Source organism: Dysidea avara, chromosome 4 (genome assembly GCF_963678975.1).
Source record: "Dysidea avara chromosome 4, odDysAvar1.4, whole genome shotgun sequence".
NCBI lineage: Eukaryota > Metazoa > Porifera > Demospongiae > Dictyoceratida > Dysideidae > Dysidea > Dysidea avara.
The window spans coordinates 32,935,231-32,955,237 of record NC_089275.1 but is presented as its reverse complement, the minus strand read 5'-3'; the positions used below and the strand labels follow the sequence as shown (position 1 = coordinate 32,955,237).

Here is a 20,007-nt window from a genome sequence, read left to right as displayed (position 1 = left end):
TGGATGATCCATACTCAACCCACGTATGACCCAGTGGCACAATGGAACTGAGTATAGAGAATACATTTATATTTATTTCTAAGATGTGTGGATGTGTGGACACATTACAACACATTACATGTACATACAAGACATGCTACGTACTGTTTTAGCATTTCAAGTCACCACATTATACACGTACCAGTCAACAATGCTTCATAGTGCCCATCAGTAAACCTGAAGAAAAGCTATGAAAAGTAAAACTTCACATAAGTACAATGAAACCTCATTAATATGGCCAGCTGTGGAACCAAAAATTTGGCCTGAATAACAAGGTGGCCTTATGAATGTGGAAGATTGCTCTCTACACAAAATGACACATTCAGAGATGGATGATACAGTAACACATTGTGACTTCAATACTCATGATGTGTCACTGCTAGGCAGCAACCATATACACGGCACTGCCAATGCACAACATCGCACTTGCTTGTACACACAATTTTGCTCAAGATTTTACAAATTGATAATTAAGGGGTGTGGAAACTAGCTGCTCACTCAAAAGACTGTGTGGCAGCTGTTTCCCTTCTGTACAAGTGGCCACCAAGACAGGTCCACTGTGGATGAAAGCCAGGCCATTAGATATTTGGTATTTCATGTGTTGAAGGCATTCCAGGGCTTCCGGTAGTCTCAAATCTCACCACAGTTTAACTCAGGCAGTGTTGTGGTCACCACTAAACCACTGGAATGCTGTGTTATGTGAAAAATATATCCTATGGATAATGACTTCATCACTTTCTTCATCAGGAGCTTATAAGGACCAATAGTGAAACTTTTTACACTTTAGGCTGACAGCCAACTGCCTAAGTCTGAAGCAGTGCCTTTGGTGCTCTAGCAGATTGGCTGCCCCCTTGCTGCCAGCACTCACTGTCTCATACGTTGTCACACACAAAATCCATCTCTATAGCCAGTTAGAACAGTATGCTTCTTACCTTTTTTAAGGCGTAAAATGCAACCACCTCTTTAAAAAGCTAGGTCAGAAAATTTTTGTCCCTACGGCCTGAATAATGACCAGCTTTCACTGTACTATTAGTGATTAGTGATCATGGAGGATTATTTATTAAGATACTACGATATACAAACACTACAACCTCTAAATATAGCAGTAAATTTTTTACCCTGGTCCAATGTCTAATAATCATGAGAGACTCTACTGTGACAAATACATGTTTATCATGATATGTGCTAATCGCCTTTTTACAATTAAGTTTTACAACACAAATACATGTATAATTAAACTCACCAATTGTGACTAAATCCCTTCAACACGAAAAGACAAGTAATGAGACAACCTTGGAGAAAACAGCCTCACAAGCCTATTCTGGTGCGCTTATTTAGTAGTAATATAAATTTTAAAGGCGTTTATTTACAACAGGACATAATTACGCGCCCCTCTATTGTCTCTGTACATACTTGCCTTTTCTTTACTATTCTCATTTCATTTCACAAGATCTCTTGGCAGGGGCGTAGCTTCTTCACTTGAATTAGTCAATGCTTGAAGTAGATCGAGATACTCTAATAGAACAGTCACATTTCTACAAGTGCCATATTTTTATATTGTAAAAGTGTGTAAGTAGCTAGTAATTTAAACTATACAATCCAATGCTAAACAGAAGTTGTAACTATGCTAAATATTGATTGCAGTGTTACAGCTATTTTGTGACTGCTCTAATAGAGTATTTTGATCGTTTTAATGCAGTACAAGATGAAAGGCAAAGTGTTATTAAGGGTTTACTAGTTAAAATGGGTGTTAGTTGATTGCAGTTGCATGCCACTAACAGGGCCGCCCAGAGAAATTAGGGGGCCCAGGGAAAAGAGTTAAAGAGGGGCCCAGGGGCAAGGAAGGGTCTAGATCCTGACTACTCTGTTAGAGTATATCGATCTTTCTTTAAACAGGCAATCAAGGGGCCCCTTTTGGGCTGGGGCAGGGGGAAAATACCCCCTCCCCCCCCCCCATGTGGGCGGCCCTGGCCACTAAAATTACAGTTATATTTTAATATTCTGTGACTGTAATCTGGGGTTTCTGTCAAAACCATGGAAACTCACCTACTGTTATCAACAGTGCATTGCTTATTCTAACAAAAAGTATTGAAATCCCATCCAAAAACAGCTTATAGCTGTAAAAAAGTGCGCGTCCAAGTAAAGCAGAGTTAACTGCGACAAAAAGTAATGATATCATAATGCGGCCATGTACGAGGTGTGCAAGTTGTAAAATTCATATTAGCTAATCAGATAATACAATGTTATTGTTAAAGTGTTAATGAGAACTATGTGATGCTGATAGTTTTTAAGTGTGTGAGCATCTTCATAAATGCCACACAAATTTAATTCTCAATAAAGCAATGTGTATAGATTCTCTGATAGCAATAAATAGTTTGAGTTTGGCCGCCTTTCCTGTATACGGCAATGCTACGAACAAAGGAAAGGTGGCCAAACTCAAACTATTTATTGCTATCAGAGAATCTATACACATTGCTTTATTGAGAATTAAATTTGTGTGGCATTTATGAAGATGCTCACACACTTATAAACTATCAGCATCACATAGTTCTCATTAACACTTTAACAATAACATTGTATTATCTGATTAGCTAATATGAATTTTACAACTTGCACACCTCGTACATGGCCGCATTATGATATCATTACTTTTTGTCGCAGTTAACTCTGATTTACTTGGACGCGCACTTTTTTACAGCTATAAGCTGTTTTTGGATGGGATAGGACTTTACCATAACAAGCTTATTGAATACATTTAAGACGGTCATATATTAGGGATTAAATCACTAGTATAGTGCGGTGTATTATCAGACTATACTAAGCCTATTTCAACCATATATATATTGGGTACTATATTACTGTACTTTTTTACTTTCCTATAATCTGTGGCTACCTTAATTAAATAATTTCTATAATTATTGTAATGAATTTAATTCTGTAATTATGTTAAAACTACAATTGGTGCAGCTAGTAAAATCAATGTCTCCTTGGCCAGTATAAAATCAATTTCGCCATTTATCAGTCTTTATCCAACTGCAGCAGGTAAGACAGTAAATACAATTCACAAGTTCCATTACAAATTACCTGTATTATCATCACCAAGTAGAACTCTGTGACAATCTGTTAGCCATCTGGTAGAACTGTCCCACAGCTCTAATGCAAAGATGGTAAATATAATGTGTATTCTGGACAATCGTCGGACTTACAGTTTGTAACAATAAGAATCTCATAAAACTGAGACCTTGTCTGGAAACCTAGTATTACCATGTAGAACGGTGGCTAGGTCCCACAACTCTATTAAAGATGGTAAATATAATGCGTATACTGAACAATCATTATACTTACAGTTTGTAACAATCTTATAAAACTGAGACCGAGTCTGAGACTGACAATCCACGTAGAACTAAGACAAGTCTGATAAGACCAGGTCTCACAACCCTAAATGGAGGCAAACATCATTCATATTCTGGATTACTTGGTGTACTTACAGTTGTTATCAGTAAGTCTAACCAGACATAAAACAGCCACTTAGTATGTGACTTTGTTGGGCTAATATCAGACGAAGATTTCTGAATGGTCATATCTCAGCCAAGAACAATGATATCAAGCTGTAACTAGCAGGTATGGTTATAAAGTGTTAAAATAAGTACATTCAAGCACTGATTTATGTTAAATCCCTATTCTTTTGGCTAATGTATAAACATACCTGCTAGTTAGAGTTTGATATAGTCGCTCTTGGCTGAGATATAACTGTTCAAAAATCTTCGTCTGACATTCATCCATACCCAAAACTCACAAAATACTCCTACCACGCGGCCATTTTTTATGTCTGTTACGTAAGTTCACAAGAAGCATCTGATACACTGATAGCCAAGTCCAAGAATCTTGTAATCACTAAGTACAATTGAAACAAGACTAAATATAATATAATTTACATAGTCTCAGTGGATTTACTTTTGTTAGCAATACAAGCATGGTCAGTGAAATAAGGACAAACAAGATAGAACAAGTTCTTGAAAGCACTCAACTCATTTACAGTGCCAGACGTACATGAGGTAGCAGCTGTCGGCTGTTGATTAAAGTAGTGGAAAACATGAAGAAATGAGACCGGTTCCCAGAAGAAATGAGATCAGTTCCACAAACCTACACGAAGATAAATATAAATTGTATACTGGACACTCTCAGTGTACTTACTTACAGATGTTAGCAATAAGAAGAATCTCCTAGAACTGAGACTAAGTTTGTAATTCCTACCCTATTGAAAAGAAAATGAATAAAAACACAATCAGGCTTAATGTACTTACAGCTGTAAGAAGATGAAGTTGAACAACTCCGTGAAAAAAGAACAAAACTGTCCACATATGGTCACTACCAGATTCTTTAAAGGAAACGGCTGCCATTGAAGGAAATTACCAATGCAGATGTTGTACACTAACAACCTGTAGCAGGCCCGTAGCCAGGGAGGGTTCGGGGGGGTTCGGAAGAACCGCCCTCTTGTGAAAAAGGTCCACAATTTCAGTAAAAAGGTCCACAATTTTAGCAAAAAGGTCCACAATTTTAGTATACAAGTCCAAATTTTCAGTAACAAAAGTCCATTAGCTCCAGTTTAATAAATACCATTAATAAGAAGTTAAATTAAGTGCTCTGAGTAGCTAGCTCATCCAGTGCTTGTAATGCAATACAAGATCGAAATACTCTAATAGAGCAGTCAACCACCCTAATAGAACAATCACTCTAATAGAATAGTCACAATTACATTTTACTTTAAAACCTGTATGTAACTACTTAATTTATTTACAAAACCATATTTGTTGTCTAAACTAGAACTTTCATAATATAAAATTTTTGGTGGGCAAGCCCCTCCCATGCAGAGCCCATAAATAGCATCCATGCTTCAATGCATTATCCAACAGAGTGCTCAATCTTTCCCATTCTTATTCACTGTGACATTCCAATATATTATAGACACAGATGGTATAATCACAGATGGTATAATATTACAGTAGCAGTAGAGATATTTCCCAGGTGTCATCCAAATAGCTGGTCTTGAGCTTACCTAAAAATTGTTATTTTGTTGACTGAAATGCCACTAAATTCAACCTTTTAGTGTCAATTTTCCAAAAATTTCCTGGGGGGGGGGCATACCCCTAGACCCCCCTAGTTTCACACACCTCGCACACCATAATGCAATGTAATCCATATAAAAAGGGCCTCGAAAAAGGTCCACTTCTCTTCTTAAAGAACCTACCCAGAGAAAAGTCTGGCTACGGCCCTGTGTAGAACTAAGAAGTCCGACAAGAAACTGTACCTCTGAAGAGATAATATACAAAATCATAAGAGCAGACCATGCATACTCTTACCATTGATGGCTGATGAACTGTGTCCACTCGTCATCTGCCATAAACCTCGCCGTAAGCTGAGATAACAGGTTATAAAATATCTCGTAAAATATGTAATAAGTACACAGCAACACCAAAGTTGAATCATTTGCAGGCCATTGTCATACAATACACAATAAACAATTTAATATGGCTAAACCTATCATACAAGCTATCATTTTAGTCCAATACTTACTCAACTAGAGCTGTTTTTGATCACTGCCATCGTAGGAATTGTACACCATGCCACCACTTGAGTCACCACTACTACAGCCAGCAGGGATATACAGTTGTGGTCCATAACTATCATCGTGCAGAGCATGGCTCATTGGACAATGGCGCTGATCGCGCACACTTTCTCTGCGAGATACACCGTCATTATCACTCACATTTACAACCTCTGATACAACAATAGCGACAAAGATGGCGACTTAATTGCATCTTCTACGCATGCACACACCACTGATTCCTTCAATTTTAAACAAGCATTACTACGAACTTTTGCAGGTGTGCTAACTGTGCAAGGATTTGTATGACTCTTAGAAAGAATTAATTGAATAATTAATTTTTCTGGTATTATATGCTTTGCCGTATGAAAATGTGTACATATGAAATTAGCACAACAAACTAGCTATAGTGATTAACAGAAGTGTACTTATTGTAAAATCATCATGATTTTGTTTGATACAGTAAAAAAATCTTAAGTCACATGCTGTCTGCATAAACAATAATGAGATGGTGAAGCTAAAAAGTCATCACATTTAGTTAAGTAAACAAAGCCATACAAAGAATGTGTATTAAACTGAAGTATAATCTGTTTCCCATAATATAAGATGGGGTTTATACTAAAGTATAAGATAGTTAGTATAATGCAAGACTATACTGAGATTATTTGTATAGTTTAAGCCATTAGATATACCATCTTGTATTCCTCTTTTTTCACAGTGCATCTTACAACCCCAGTGATCAGGATATCGCATCAAGACTAGGTGTAATACCAAATAATGGCAGACTTGATGACAGCGGTGACCATGACCATATATGAGCTTTTATGCAAATTGTTGGAGTAACTATAGCTATGCATCTAAACAATTTGCTAATACTTAGCTATGCAATGTTTTTGTCAATTTTATTTACTGGTATATACTTTTGTTAAAAATTATATACTATATAATGCATTTTTTGAATTTCATGTTTACATGGCATGTCTACACGTGTTAATTTAAGAACTAATTAGATACACTTCTTGAGATGTACTTTATATGGTCACTACTTAAAAGAACAGTGTGACAGAAGGAAGCCATTTAAGTACCTGTCATTATTTCATGGAGCATAAAAATGGATATTTTTGCTTTTGCTCCATCTATTGTTATGATGTACGTTCCACATTTGCACAGCAAAGAAGAATATGATTACACAGCACTTACAAGAGCATGAATGCAATAACATATATAATTGGGTTTAAACAGCTTAACTACCAAAAATAGCTACGTGTAGTTAAAATAAGTGCATGGTTTGTATAAGAAAGTATTTTGTGGTATATGAACTGTCAGGATATGGTTTGTAGTTTGAGGATGTAACTAAGAGACAAAAGAACATAAACTGTTATATTAATTTATTACCAATCAGGCAGTGAAAGTGTCAGAATGCCAAAATCAGTGCTATTTATAATACTGTAAATGGCAGTGGCAACTACTGAACAATGTGACACTTATCATTTTGGTCAACCTTTTTATACTGGAGAGTCTTGTAAGAAGTTTTATATGAATGGAACCCAAAACTCACAACAGGTCAGGGTAGCTATTGTTGGCTTACTAACCCTTTATGTCGTGTATACTGTGATATGGAGCAAGGAGTAGAAGCTAGTGTATCTTTTAAAGAGATCTATGGCCAGAATCCACAAACTCACAACAGGTCAAGATATTGTTAGCTTATTAATCCTTTACATCGTTTATTCTGTAACATGGAGCAATGATCAGAATGTGGCAATATTGGTGGATGGAATAGGATTGCTAGTATTAACATTACTAGAGGAGATGAATGTCCACCTGGATGGAACATGAGCTCCAGAGATGGAATCAACTACTGTAGAGCACCAAATGACAATGATGGCTGCTGTCTTGTGCTATTCCCCTCTAAAGGAATAAATTATCAAAAGATTTGTGGAATGGCTAGAAGTTATCAAAAAGGAGTACCCAATGCATTTTGGAGATACATAAATGCCAATAACATTGACAGATTATCCATTACTCATGGTAATCCACATCAACATAATAATTATGGTCATTTGCTGTTGGTATCAATGATGGGCCCTCACGTGCATCTTATTCTGCTTGTCCTTGTGTCCCTGTATTAGGTGCTGCACCAGATTCCTTTGTTGGAGATAATTACAACTGTGAATAAAAAGTGGCAAAAATGTTGGAACAATTTATGGACCAAATTATTACTTGTCTGACACCTTATAGGATGGTTCTGACTGTCCCACTGACAACACCTGCTGTGACAACCCCAAGTTTTATAAGGACAAGTACATGAAAAAATTTGGAATTTTCAACTAGAGTATAGGGACCATAGCACATCGATAAAAAGTACTGAAACAAGTTGGAGTAGTCCATGATATTAAATCACATGCAGTAAAACAATAAGAAGTGTTATATCCCTACTGTGCTCAAGATACCATAACGGAAATGCACAGTATAGGGATATAACACTTCTTATTGTTTTACTGTGATTTAATATCATGGACTACTCCAACTTGTTTCAGTACTTTTATCGATGTGTTATGGTCCCGGCCTACTCTAGTTGAAAATTCCAAATTTTTCGTGTGCTTGTTGTTAACTTTTTCTGCAAATAATTTTATTATGACTGATGAACCCACGCACACCACATCTGAACTGGCACCGCGCGCCCACGCGGCCCAGCTATGATCAATTATCGTCTGTAGGCACCAGCCTATTACGCTTTTAATTTTGCCTATTATGCTCATAATTATGCTCAAATTTTTTGCTACAGTTCCCATGTTTTGTTACTTTCTAATGGATAATGATAAACTTTGGCTTATGAACAACTGAAATGTACTGGCTCATTGTGCATCAAGAATTTGGCTACATTGTAAACTATAATAACACTGGTGTCAGATAACTACTTAATGCCATATCAGTGGCATCGACTGTTCTGTTATTGTAAGTCAACCTTTTTCTGTGGCATGCATTTTTGCTTACCGTATGACAATTATTCTGCCTATTATGCTACTTGATGCTTTCAAGCACCTAGCTATTATCATAGATAATATATACCTTATATTATCTATGCTATTATGCTCAAAATTTTGCCAGCATAATTGGCTGGTGCCTAATCGTCTGAAAAGTGAAGTATCCATTACGCTTCGTTATCAGCTATGTTCAACCCGTTACACAGCATTTCGAATCAAGAACTTTCCCGGAAGCACCTCTACAATCTACGCATACCAAAAGAAATGGTGCAGCGCCCCAATTTTATTAATTATCGTCTGAAAAATGAAGTATCCATTACTCTTAGCTGCCGGCTATGTTCAACCCGTTACACAGCAATACGAATCAAGAACTGTTTGAAAAGTACCTCTGCAATCAAAATAGCCACTATGAAAAATACGGACGATTTCCGTCTTGAAGGAAGCCATCACGTGCTCGCGTCAAATCGACCCGGCACCTTTCCCTACCAGCAAAGATGAATGGGACACAAAGGAGGACACTGGTAAGTCCATGAAGAATGCATTGTACGTACTGCGGTATGCCAAAAGGCACCTGTCGGGCCGAAGCGACGTCGGAACAGTGAAAAAATCAAGCCAGTATAGCCTTAGCCATTATCGAGTTACGCTTCAGCGGCTTGTCTGAAGGCATCAGTCAGTCAGTTACTTACTTACTTACTCAGTCAGTCAGTCAGTAGAAAATTCCGCTGAATATAGCTATATATTTTTTTAATTCAGTAGCAACTTGTTGAAATCGTTTCGGGTCGATCTGAAAGCTTCAGTGTTTGGGTTTAGTTTTAGCTACCTCACCGACCAATACTGCCTCATCGTCATAAGGGAAAATTGAGGCTGGTTTTTGGGTGATATTATTTCGTGGGCCACGCCTACTACTTTGTGGTCCCTATACTATACAGTTACTATCGTACTGTATGATATAGCGGCTACTAACTATGGATGATGTGGAGGTGAGGATGTGTACTAATGAGCCTCTTGATGCTGATGAAGGTTTACTGGTGGATCAACTGCAATTGTATATACAATAATGTGTTGGGCTGTACATGCATATTTTGATTAGAGAAACATTTTGACAATGTACGCATGCTGTATGTTTGACAGGTTCATTTAGTTGCAATGTGATCATTATAAACAGATGGTCGTCTAAGAGTTGGTCACAAAGCAAGGGTTTACTTTAGTAGCTATAATTATGTATTATGAGATTTTGTTCATTCTTTATTTTCATTTTAGTTGTATAGTTTGTTTCTACATTGCTTTTCCATTATCCATAATACATTATGGTGCCTAATTGTGTGGATTTCAAGGGCTGGGACCTATAATTATGGTAATTAAGGCATAATATCATTATATTACTAGCTACTGGGAAATGAACCTAGGATGTAGGGTGCTATTATACAAAACAGTCAATTGTTTGTGTATTTGAGAACTATTCTTACAGCGCTGTGCATAACATCTTTGAAAAGTAGAAAGGAAATTTTGAACTTCAGTCATACTTGATAGGGATAAACCCTAGTAAAGCTCCAACAATATTATGTATAGATACATCAATAATTATAAACTTTGGAATACCACAGCTAGCTCAGTTCAATCTTAAGGTCAATATAACTATGATGTTTTCCCACAAATTTGTGTTAAAGTCTTACCAAATCAGAGATGGCAGTTAGTAATCAGTGTAAAAGTATCATGTACATTGCAAAACCTCTTACAAAGAGTTGTGCAAGCACAGATAACAGCAACAATAAATTATCAAGGTGTCATCATTTTCAGGTGTCACTTTTGAGAAACATAACAGCAGAACTCAGCAGAGGTACAACATCCTTAACACATCAGCTGCTTGATTACTCATGCTTACAGGAACACTATGCCTATACACATTAGGGTGTATCCATACTAACAACCACTATATAGGATGGTACCACACACTGATTAAATCGATCTTTTAGAAGCTTTTCAGCCTCTTTTCAGCCAACACTCCTATAATAATGTCAGCTATACATCATTCTTAGTAGCTTAACTTTCCTTCTAACTATTCAAGAAGAGACACGCCCCTTAATTCCGCCGATTATTCCTGTGGATGTCTGATAGTTCTAAAATTATTTCTGTAACAATCCTATAATTCTGGAATTATTCTCACAAAATTGGTGACCTATTATTCTCAAAATTATGCCGGCACATTAGGCGCAGGCCTAGAGTAATCACCAGTCAATAGTGAATATTATTACTGTGTGCTGTAACAACACTATGGGATAACAAGTTGTCAAAAACGCATCCTCACAAGTGAAGATGAAAAAGGGTAATAGGAGTACTAGGGAAACTACCACATGGATTGCATGACAAAAGGGAACATACTTTGATGTTTATACCCTAAAGTGGGACAACCCATATTGATACAGTTAAACACACAAGTCATGGAACAATATCACAATCAGGAGCAGACTGAACAACTTGACAAGCAAATCATCAAACAAAATAATCAGATCAGTGAACAACAGTTACAACTGGAACAACTAAACATGATCATAGATGTCTTGCTGAGAGGTAGCTAGATGGCTATAATTATATACGTAGATAGCTAGAGTAACAGTGCAGAGAATAGGGAGTTAAAATAAAAGTTCTTTTTTTACCTTGTCTCTATACTTAGAAGTCAACAATTCATAGTAGTATATCATATATCACAAAAGGCTATAGGTATTGATCTAGATCATGTAGTGTGTGTGTGTGTGTGTGTGTGTGTGTGTGTGTGTGTGTGTGTGTGTGTGTGTGTGTGTGTGTGTGTGTGTGTGTGTGTGTGTGTGTGTGTGTGTGTGTGTGTGTGTGTGTGTGTGTGTGTGTGTGTGTGTGTGTGTGTGTGTGTGTGTGTGTGTGTGTGTGTGTGTGTGTTGGCTCTTTGCTAGGCACCAGCCTATTATGCTGGCATAATTTTGAACATAATAGGTGTCTGAAAGCATCAAGCATAATTCTAGCATAATAGGCAGAATAATTGTCATACTGTAAGCAAAAATGCATGCCACAGAAAAAGGTTGACTTATGTACCATAATAGAACAGTTGATGCCACTGATATGGCATTAAGTAGTTATCTGACATCGCTGTTATTATAGTTTACAATGCAGTCAAATTCTTAACAAAGCATCAGAACTGTGGCAAAAATTGTAAGCATAATAGGCAAACGTTTTGAGCACTGAGCATAGCATAATAGGCAAAATTAAAAGCATAATAGGCTGGTGCCTACTCTTTGCCACCACTTGAGAGGAAGTAAAAGTACTAGTGGCCATCAATACTTACCATGCATGTCAGTAGTAAAGCCTTTAGGGTTGGACCATGTTACCTTAGTGCATAATTATAAAGCAGTCAACAGACAATTGCAAGTCAAGTGCACATGTCCATCTGTCTTAGCGTATGGTGTACAATAAATGCCATTACTACGTATAAGTACTCTAACATTTCACAAAGCTAATAATTGTGATTAAGACATTATTTATATAAACAACTGTACGCATAGCACGAGCATGTGCAAATCAATACATTCAGTTGTGCAATGCATTGTATAAATATGTCTAACTACTTGCAATCTGCACAGTATTATGTATTGTAGTTGTTACTAAGTGTCTACTGTGAGTTAAGTATTTTGCTCACAAAGTTGTGGTCTAATCTTGATTTCCACAAATATTAGTCCATGCCATTGATTGTTGAGGAATATATTAGGATAGCCATCATTGAGTTCCATGTTTTTACCACATTTATTATACCACCATGCACCATTTCCAGGTGCACATTCACCAGAACTCAAATCATTGTCACGATCTCGGGTGGTAAATGACATCCCGTTGAGTGGAGAACCAACCACACTAAATGGATCGGTTAATCCAATACTATCAAATCCTGATATGCTTAATGGATATTGGTCTTCTGCTGGTCCCACTGCAAACTGTTTATAGTGGAGATAAGATTTAGTTCCATTTTTTAGATGATAGTCTATTCGAAGTTCCCATTTTTCATTTTTAGTCATGCAGTGTAAATATGTTAGTCCGAGCCAAAATTCACCATGCAGGTTACCAAATCCATCTTCATACTCTACCCAATCTCTTTTTTCAAATTCAACACTTCCGTCTTGTCTTCTCTGAACAACAGTCCATCCTCCTCCTCCTGAGGTAGTGTCACAATATACTCTAGCATTGGAACATTTTACTCCACAAAAGTTGCTAATTGTGTACACTCCTGAACTCTTTACATTAAAGTTGCCATTTCTGTAACCGAGACAACAACAGTTGTCAATAGGTCCACCATTTGTTTGACATTCTCCATCGACTAGTACTATTCCCAGACTAAATAGAACTACTAGTGTTATAATAGTAGTCATTGTAGACTAGCTCACACTACAATAAAATTAACTGTGAACTGTTGAAAGTACATGAGTTGTAGTGTTTTTATACTGTTGTGCATTTCCTAAAATGGAAGTTTATATTTGCTTGGATACAGCATGTCCTAATAGGGTCTTTCCATTTAAGGACTCAATCATATGGGTTTGTGTAAACACTGGACTCTGGACCATGGACTGGACTCTGTACTGTATTATGGACTGCATATGTACCTGTATTATCCATGTTAGATCATTTTGCCATTAAGGGGCCCAGCTGGTTCAGTAATGTGGCCCTTAGGCACTCGCCTAGATTGCAAGCTGAAAAGTGTTATATCTCACAGCAAAGTCAAACTATTTGCTGATGATTTCACTATCTACAAGGAATGTCCTCTCCTAATGATATTAATCTTGATCTACATATCAAACATAGCTCGGTGGACCAAAAAGTGGCTCTTGCTTTAAATCCACTCAAATGATGGCATTGTGATTTCCAACAAACGTTCCCCCAATTTTACCTTCATATCATCTAGATTCTATTATGATTCATCAGTTATTTCACACCACCCTGTTGTTCAATACCTTAGTGTTCTCATTGACTCAAAGCTTAATTGGAATGAATATTGTAAATACATTTCAGCCAAAGGCACAAGGTCACTTAACTTTCTTCCTCCAATGCTTCTACATCAATTAATTCTACTGCTTACAGGTGCATGCCTGCCCTGTGCTAGAGTATGCCTATCCTGTTGGCATCCTCATACTGCCAAAAACATTAATGTTTTAGAATCAGTACAGAGCTTCCCATTGGGCTTCCAACAGCAGGTGGATTGCGCCGTTCATAGTATTGATGGAGCAAGTCTTCTGATGTCTGCTTACAAGAGTTAAACTGGCCCTCTACTCCATTTGTTATATTCATGATAGTCTTCACCACAGGAACTTGTTACCTTTTTGTGAATATTTCAGTTGTCTCAAGTTCCTACAACATTATGTCCTCAATCTATTTGGCCTGTTGCTTCTTCTATTAATTCTTTCCATTATTCTTTCTTGTCAACAGTCTATTTTTGTGGAATACCATACCTCATGCCATTCTGCAGATTAAATAGTCACCCTTTTTGTCCTTGTAGTCCTAGTGGTTTCATTGTATTTGTAATGTCTTGTGTTACTGTATGTACGAGTTTGTGGGGAGTACGTTTGCAGGCTTGTCCTTTTTAACCAAACACAAAAAAATTCACAAAACCACTCAGTAACTTATTTATTTATTATCAAGTTTTTCAAAAGACCAGGTTTTACAAAAATTTTGCACGTTACAAGCCGCACTGTTTTCAGTGTTGCATCTCAGTGCCGCTCAAGCTTAAATAAAGCAGTGCTGTAGATGGCAGCTTTGTGTGTTTCATCCCACAAGCAACTTATAATTAGTCTGGTGTGGCTACACCAAAATTTTCCATCTTATTTGGGTAGGGTTTTCTCCATACAGGAAAGCAGTCCAGGTGCAGTCTGCCTCTTACTTTTAGCAAAAAGGCAAGTGAGACTATCCTGCATGCATAGCCACCATTAAATTTTTACCCTCGATCTATATTACTGCCTGGGTTTTCATAACATTATGCTTTGACAATCAGTCTACACTTGAAGACATGGTAGAGAACTTAGAAAAGTTGTCCAGCTGTAGTCCAGAGTGCAGTCTATGGTCCAGAGTCCAATGTTTGCTCCAACTCTTACATAATAGCCTTAAAGTCTATGTCAACCACAGAATTATAATTGATTGTAGCCATTAATATTACACCACACCTGTGCCAGCCTCCCCACACATGCAAGGACTGCTAGCTAATGCCTTATACGTTTGCAAACAATAATTTTATAAAATCACCTATCAGTATTAGCTAATAGAATATAGATTTTTGTGACCAATAGAGCAATATCTTTATACATTTAACCCCATTCAAAAGTAAGTTGGCTGTAATAGGGATGTACATAAATGTAGCTAACTGGTGAGTGAAAGAGCTGTTGTCTGGGGCATCAATAAGAATGAGTGTTAATACAGATGTTGGACCTTCATTATTGAAGTGTGTTCTCCAATTTCCATTTATTCCCTCGATTTTTAATTCTAGTGATTTGGGTATCTGTTCAAAGGTCAGTATATAGTGGCCAAATCACTAACCAATTGTAGCTTAAGAAATTAGCTGATCAGGAATACGAACATTAAACACAAGTTAATACGATAAAAGTCACACATGCAATCACATTGTAATAGAGCATATACATTCCACTATGGCACCGTAAGCACCTCCAATGAATTCAACTGTATTACATACTGGTGATGCACTGATTCATAATCGGCAAATAATCGGAAATCGGTTTATCAACCAAATTTCAACAATATCACCATCGATATCTGTAATTATTAGTAGATTATTTAGCTGATTAATTTTACTGACCATGGTGGTATTGTTTTCATAATAATCACATAGTGATTTAATTTGCCATACATTAGTCTCAATAGTAGGAATGCAATTAATCCCAAATCACACCAGCCTTGTTTCTGTAATTGCACTGTAAAGTAGCCAATAAAATAGCAGAATAACAGAAGCCTTTTAAGTGCAACAAGAAAGTGATATAATGAATAGCCAATCAAAGACAATAGAAGCCTCTTAAGTGCAACATATGTAGACATTTTGAGTAGCCAATCAGAATTGCTGACACGTGAAGCCTTTTAAATGCAACAACAAATGATGTAATACAAAGAAGGATGATGCAATCACCTGGTAGAAGTTAATGGCCCCACAGAACTGGATAGATGTGTACTACAAACCATGAAGGGTGGTCACTATGTGATTAGTAGGCAATCACACACATTTTCGTGCAATTATGGAATAATTGTACTCGTAACAGCCAAAATTGCACTCAAATATGTGTGATTACCTATACAAATAAGACAAAAATGAAGTGGTAATTTTACAAAATATGTGTGAAATTAATTTTATTAAGCATGGTCTTCGGTATTGGCCATTATATGATTTTCAGTATCGGCTAATTAGTATTAGTATTATTAATTACCGGTAAAGGCACTGCCTGTATACCGGGTCAACACAAAATTTGTACACTCATAAGATGGCTATACAAAAATAAATCTAGAATTAGCTAAGTGAGAATCTAACAATGATTTAAAACAATTAATTGAATTAGCATATACAACATAGTCAGGTAAGCCATTCCAGTCATTGAGAATCCTATTAAAAAATAATCAGATCTACATTTTAATATTGAAAATGATTTAAATAACTTAAATTGATGTCCCCTTGTGATGGTATTAGTGTAAGTGAAGAAGTTGTGAAAGTCTGAACTAAAATAATTGTTTAGAATTTTGTATAACAAAATAAGATCACCTCTTAGTCGTCGATGAGCATACAACTAGGTGAATGCATAGCATTGAAGGAGCAAGCCTACTTTATGGTAATCTAGTCTTATTACATGTTTGCTTGCAAGGATACTGATGACTTATATTCAGTGCTGACAGTTTATAGACATTCTATGTATAATATACATATTTTCAACTGCAAATAGTTTGCAACCATAATAGGAAGCCAAAAATAAATTTAATGGGTTATATACACAAGGTTTTGGGAGTAATCACTAGTCAATAGTGAATATCATTGCTGTATCAGCATTATGGAATAACAAGTTGTTACAAGTGCATCTTCACAAGTGAGGATGAAAAGATGAGCTTTTGTGGGAAACTACACATACCACATAAACATTTGACATCAGGGAAATGCAGTTTGATGTACTGAGGCAAAAACAAAAACAGAACTCACATCATAGCTATCACCAGCCATTTGGCATAGTACAAAACTACAACAGTAGACAAATATTATCATTTACTAAGTGACTTGAACAGTACTAGAGATGGGTGCAGTTTCTATACTACAAGTTAGTGTAGTATTATCAGTAGTGTGTCTGGTAGTAGTATTTGCTGGTGGTTGGTACTTACAGTCCTCATTGATACAGTTAAACACACAAGTCATAGAACAACAATATCACAGTCAGGAGCAGATTGAGCAACTCAACGAACAAATTATCAAACAGAATAATCAGATCAGTGAACAACAGTTACAACTGGAACAACTTAACATCATCATAGAAGTCTTACTGGATAGGAATGGAAAGGTATTTTGTATGTACAAATACAAAAATAATTTCATGACCAATAAATATAGTTCAGTCAAAGTGTGCATGGAGGCTGGGAGCCATTGTATCCCATGAGTCAAGACAATCATGCTAATATAGCTATTGGATTTGTGCATGACATTATAGTTCTTGCGGTACACAATAGGAAACTTTTAATCCCAGCAACTTCCAGCTATAATGGCTCAGGACACTGCAGGCTATTTTGTAATTACATAAAGAAAGTACATACATGTTTATTTCACACAAACACAAGGTTATCCCAGCCCTATTGAACACGCATGCTGATGTAAAATGACAGTCTAGGTATATAAACCAGAGTGTGGTTATGCTTTTTTGTAGAATAGCTATATTGTTTCCAACTCAAATGCGGTAACTTGGTTGCAGTCAGCTTCATAGAAAGTGTTGTAGAACATTTGGAAGACCCAGACTCACGTATCAACATGTGTTGTTTGATATACAAACCAAAGACGAAGCATTCCTACCAAATGTTTTATTGTTGCACTTCAGCTAGAACTGCCAAAAGGTATAATTATACCCTTGTACCACCAGGTGACACCATCCAGTCTTTGCTTTGGTGTATGACTATAACTCCTACCCAAGCAGCTGGTTGCTCACACCAAAAAAAAAAAAAATCCAAAACTCTGGCTTCAGCAATCTCTCTAAACTCCTTATTGCAGTTTTCATAGCCTTTAATTGAAGTCACCAGTGGGCATAGTTTTGGGGGACCTGCTTGTATTCCAGGCAAATTAGCCTAGTCCGGTCCCCTTCTGTGTGGTATGACCTCCACCAAAATACATTATGCAGAATGAAGGCCTAGTCAATGCTTTGAGGGAGAACTTACCAAGATAACTGAAATATCATAACAAAATAATAAATACTTGATTAGAGTATAGCTTGATTTTTGCAGCCTCTGGTAGCAACAGTGGTAAAAATCTTGATGCTTGATGTGTCCAGCTTATAATTGAAAGCCAAAATAGTTACAGGCAGTAAGCCACATAATGTTTGGAAATTTTGGTGTAGTAGCAGTACTGGTCACGGTTTGAAAAATAACTGATTTACTATTTTCAAGTGACTTAATTATTTATTGTACAGTGCAAAAAAAAGCAAATTTCAGTATGTAGTACATTAACTATAATAATATAGCTATAATAGTTTATTATAGTGAAGGATCAGAAAAGTAAGTTTTGATTTTATGTAACATGCATGGAGGACTCGCCCCTTTTGTCTAATGATCCAATCACATTTCAGCCTGAATAATAATTTACATAATTAGTCTTGATAATGTGACCATGTCTTGATTACAAAGCCTGGTGGAAATTTAAATCATTCCAACTCATGCATGGTCATGCAAAAATACAAACAAAAAAAAAAACACGTAAATAGCTACATAATATTAAATGTTGGTATTACACTGGGCTGTATTATTCAAAATGTAACTGTGAAAACTCAGATTTATCCCTGAATCTTGATTCCATACTACCATACCTTAATGATACTAATGCACTGTACATGTGTGATCAAGTATTATATTATGCTGACTACATCAATAGTGTTTATCACTCCACAGTATGGGACTAGGGATAACACCAGTCATCATGAAATATTCAAGAGAGAAGACCCAAAATCACAAACTACAATCCAAACAGACAATACTATCATTAAACTACTACATGGTAGAGATGGTGTGCAAGGTAGAGATGGTCGTGATGGAATACCAGGTGTGAAAGGAGATGCTGGTCCTCATGGAGATAAAGGATTACCAGGACCAAAAGGAGATCAAGGATCAACAGGACCAAAGGGGAATCAAGGATCAACAGGACCAAAGGGAAATCAAGGATCATCAGGACCAAAGGGAGATCAAGGATTAACAGGAAAACCTGCGGGAGGACTGGTTTATGTTCGATGGGGTCATGATGCTTGTCCTAGTAATGGAGCCCAGCTGGTGTATTCAGGAAGAGCTGGTGGAGGAGGGCACACAAAGAGTGGAGGTGGTGGTAATCCACAATGTTTGCCATTAGACCCTAATTACTTAAAATTCCAACCTGGATCACAAAGCAATTCTTTGATGGTTGGAGCAGAGTATTACGACACACATCACTTCAGATCTAACACTAATCGTGCTGATGTCCTCTGTGCTGTATGTTATGTAGCCATTAGGTCAGCAATGTACATGATTCCCGCTAAACACACTTGCCCTACTGGTTGGACCACAGAGTACAATGGATATCTTATGTCTGAGCACCGATCTGATCCCAGGTCAGTCTTCTCATGTGTTGATAAATTACTCAAAGCAGTTCCTGGATCAACTTCAATTCAGGAAGGAATAATATTTACACCAATCGAAGTACAATGTGGAACTCTTCCATGTCCTCCTTATGAAGGGACCAAAGAGCTCACCTGTGCTGTGTGTACTAAGTGAACAAGTTTGTGACTGATTAAGTACTGTGAAATGACATGTACATCACTACATCATTAGTACTTTTTTTGTTTTATTGTTACTGAGCACTCTCTTGTATGTGAAATTTGGTGTCCTGCAGTATATCAACAAGGAACACGTCACTTCACCAATGTGTCATGGTGTTACTTTCATTGTTTTTATGTTTACCGTGATCTTTTACATGTATATGATAGGACAAGTACAGTAGCTGACACAATACAATCATGTTCATTACTAACTATAAAATGTCACAATACTTTGATTTGTGTACATTCTAATATTCAGTACCAGCAGTATAACAGGAACCATTACTGCTTACTTCCTGGTAGTGGTAACAGTAAAAGCAATCTACACAACACTATAGACAAACACAGT

At 36.8% G+C, this 20,007-nt stretch overlaps 3 protein-coding genes and 1 long non-coding RNA gene across 5 annotated transcripts in view; 2 read left to right on the top strand and 2 right to left on the bottom strand.

Moving 5' to 3' along the window:
* The window catches only part of LOC136254741 (uncharacterized), a 41,413-nt gene extending 34,735 nt beyond the window's left edge, over window positions 1-6,678 (top strand). Inside the window, exon 9 of the mRNA XM_066047484.1 lies at window positions 6,363-6,678. Coding sequence (XP_065903556.1) covers window positions 6,363-6,462 — 100 coding nt within the window. The 3' untranslated portion in view covers window positions 6,463-6,678. The remainder of the gene's footprint in view (window positions 1-6,362) is intronic.
* On the bottom strand, window positions 2,975-3,841 carry LOC136254756 (uncharacterized). Its single transcript, XR_010700729.1, has 3 exons — window positions 3,246-3,841; window positions 3,124-3,192; window positions 2,975-3,072 (listed from the first exon to the last, which is right to left on the bottom strand). It is a non-coding gene; the product is annotated as an uncharacterized lncRNA (long non-coding RNA).
* Window positions 6,679-12,275: 5,597 nt separating the features above from the next.
* On the bottom strand, window positions 12,276-13,016 carry LOC136253769 (fibrinogen C domain-containing protein 1-like). The gene has a single exon (XM_066046427.1). It carries the CDS (start codon window positions 13,014-13,016, stop codon window positions 12,276-12,278), a length of 741 nt encoding a protein of 246 aa, XP_065902499.1.
* A 3,787-nt stretch (window positions 13,017-16,803) lies between these two features.
* LOC136254717 (short-chain collagen C4-like) lies at window positions 16,804-19,906 on the top strand. Of its 2 annotated transcripts, XM_066047455.1 has the most exons (3): window positions 16,862-16,937; window positions 17,016-17,174; window positions 18,763-19,906. In XM_066047455.1, the coding sequence occupies exons 1-3, from the start codon at window positions 16,914-16,916 to the stop codon at window positions 19,612-19,614; spliced, it is 1,035 nt and encodes a 344-aa protein (XP_065903527.1). In that variant the 5' UTR covers window positions 16,862-16,913; the 3' UTR covers window positions 19,615-19,906. The 2 variants fall into 2 exon arrangements, with proteins under 2 accessions (XP_065903525.1, XP_065903527.1); XM_066047453.1 differs by having other exon boundaries at window positions 16,804-17,174; window positions 18,763-19,904.
* Window positions 19,907-20,007: the final 101 nt, after the last annotated feature.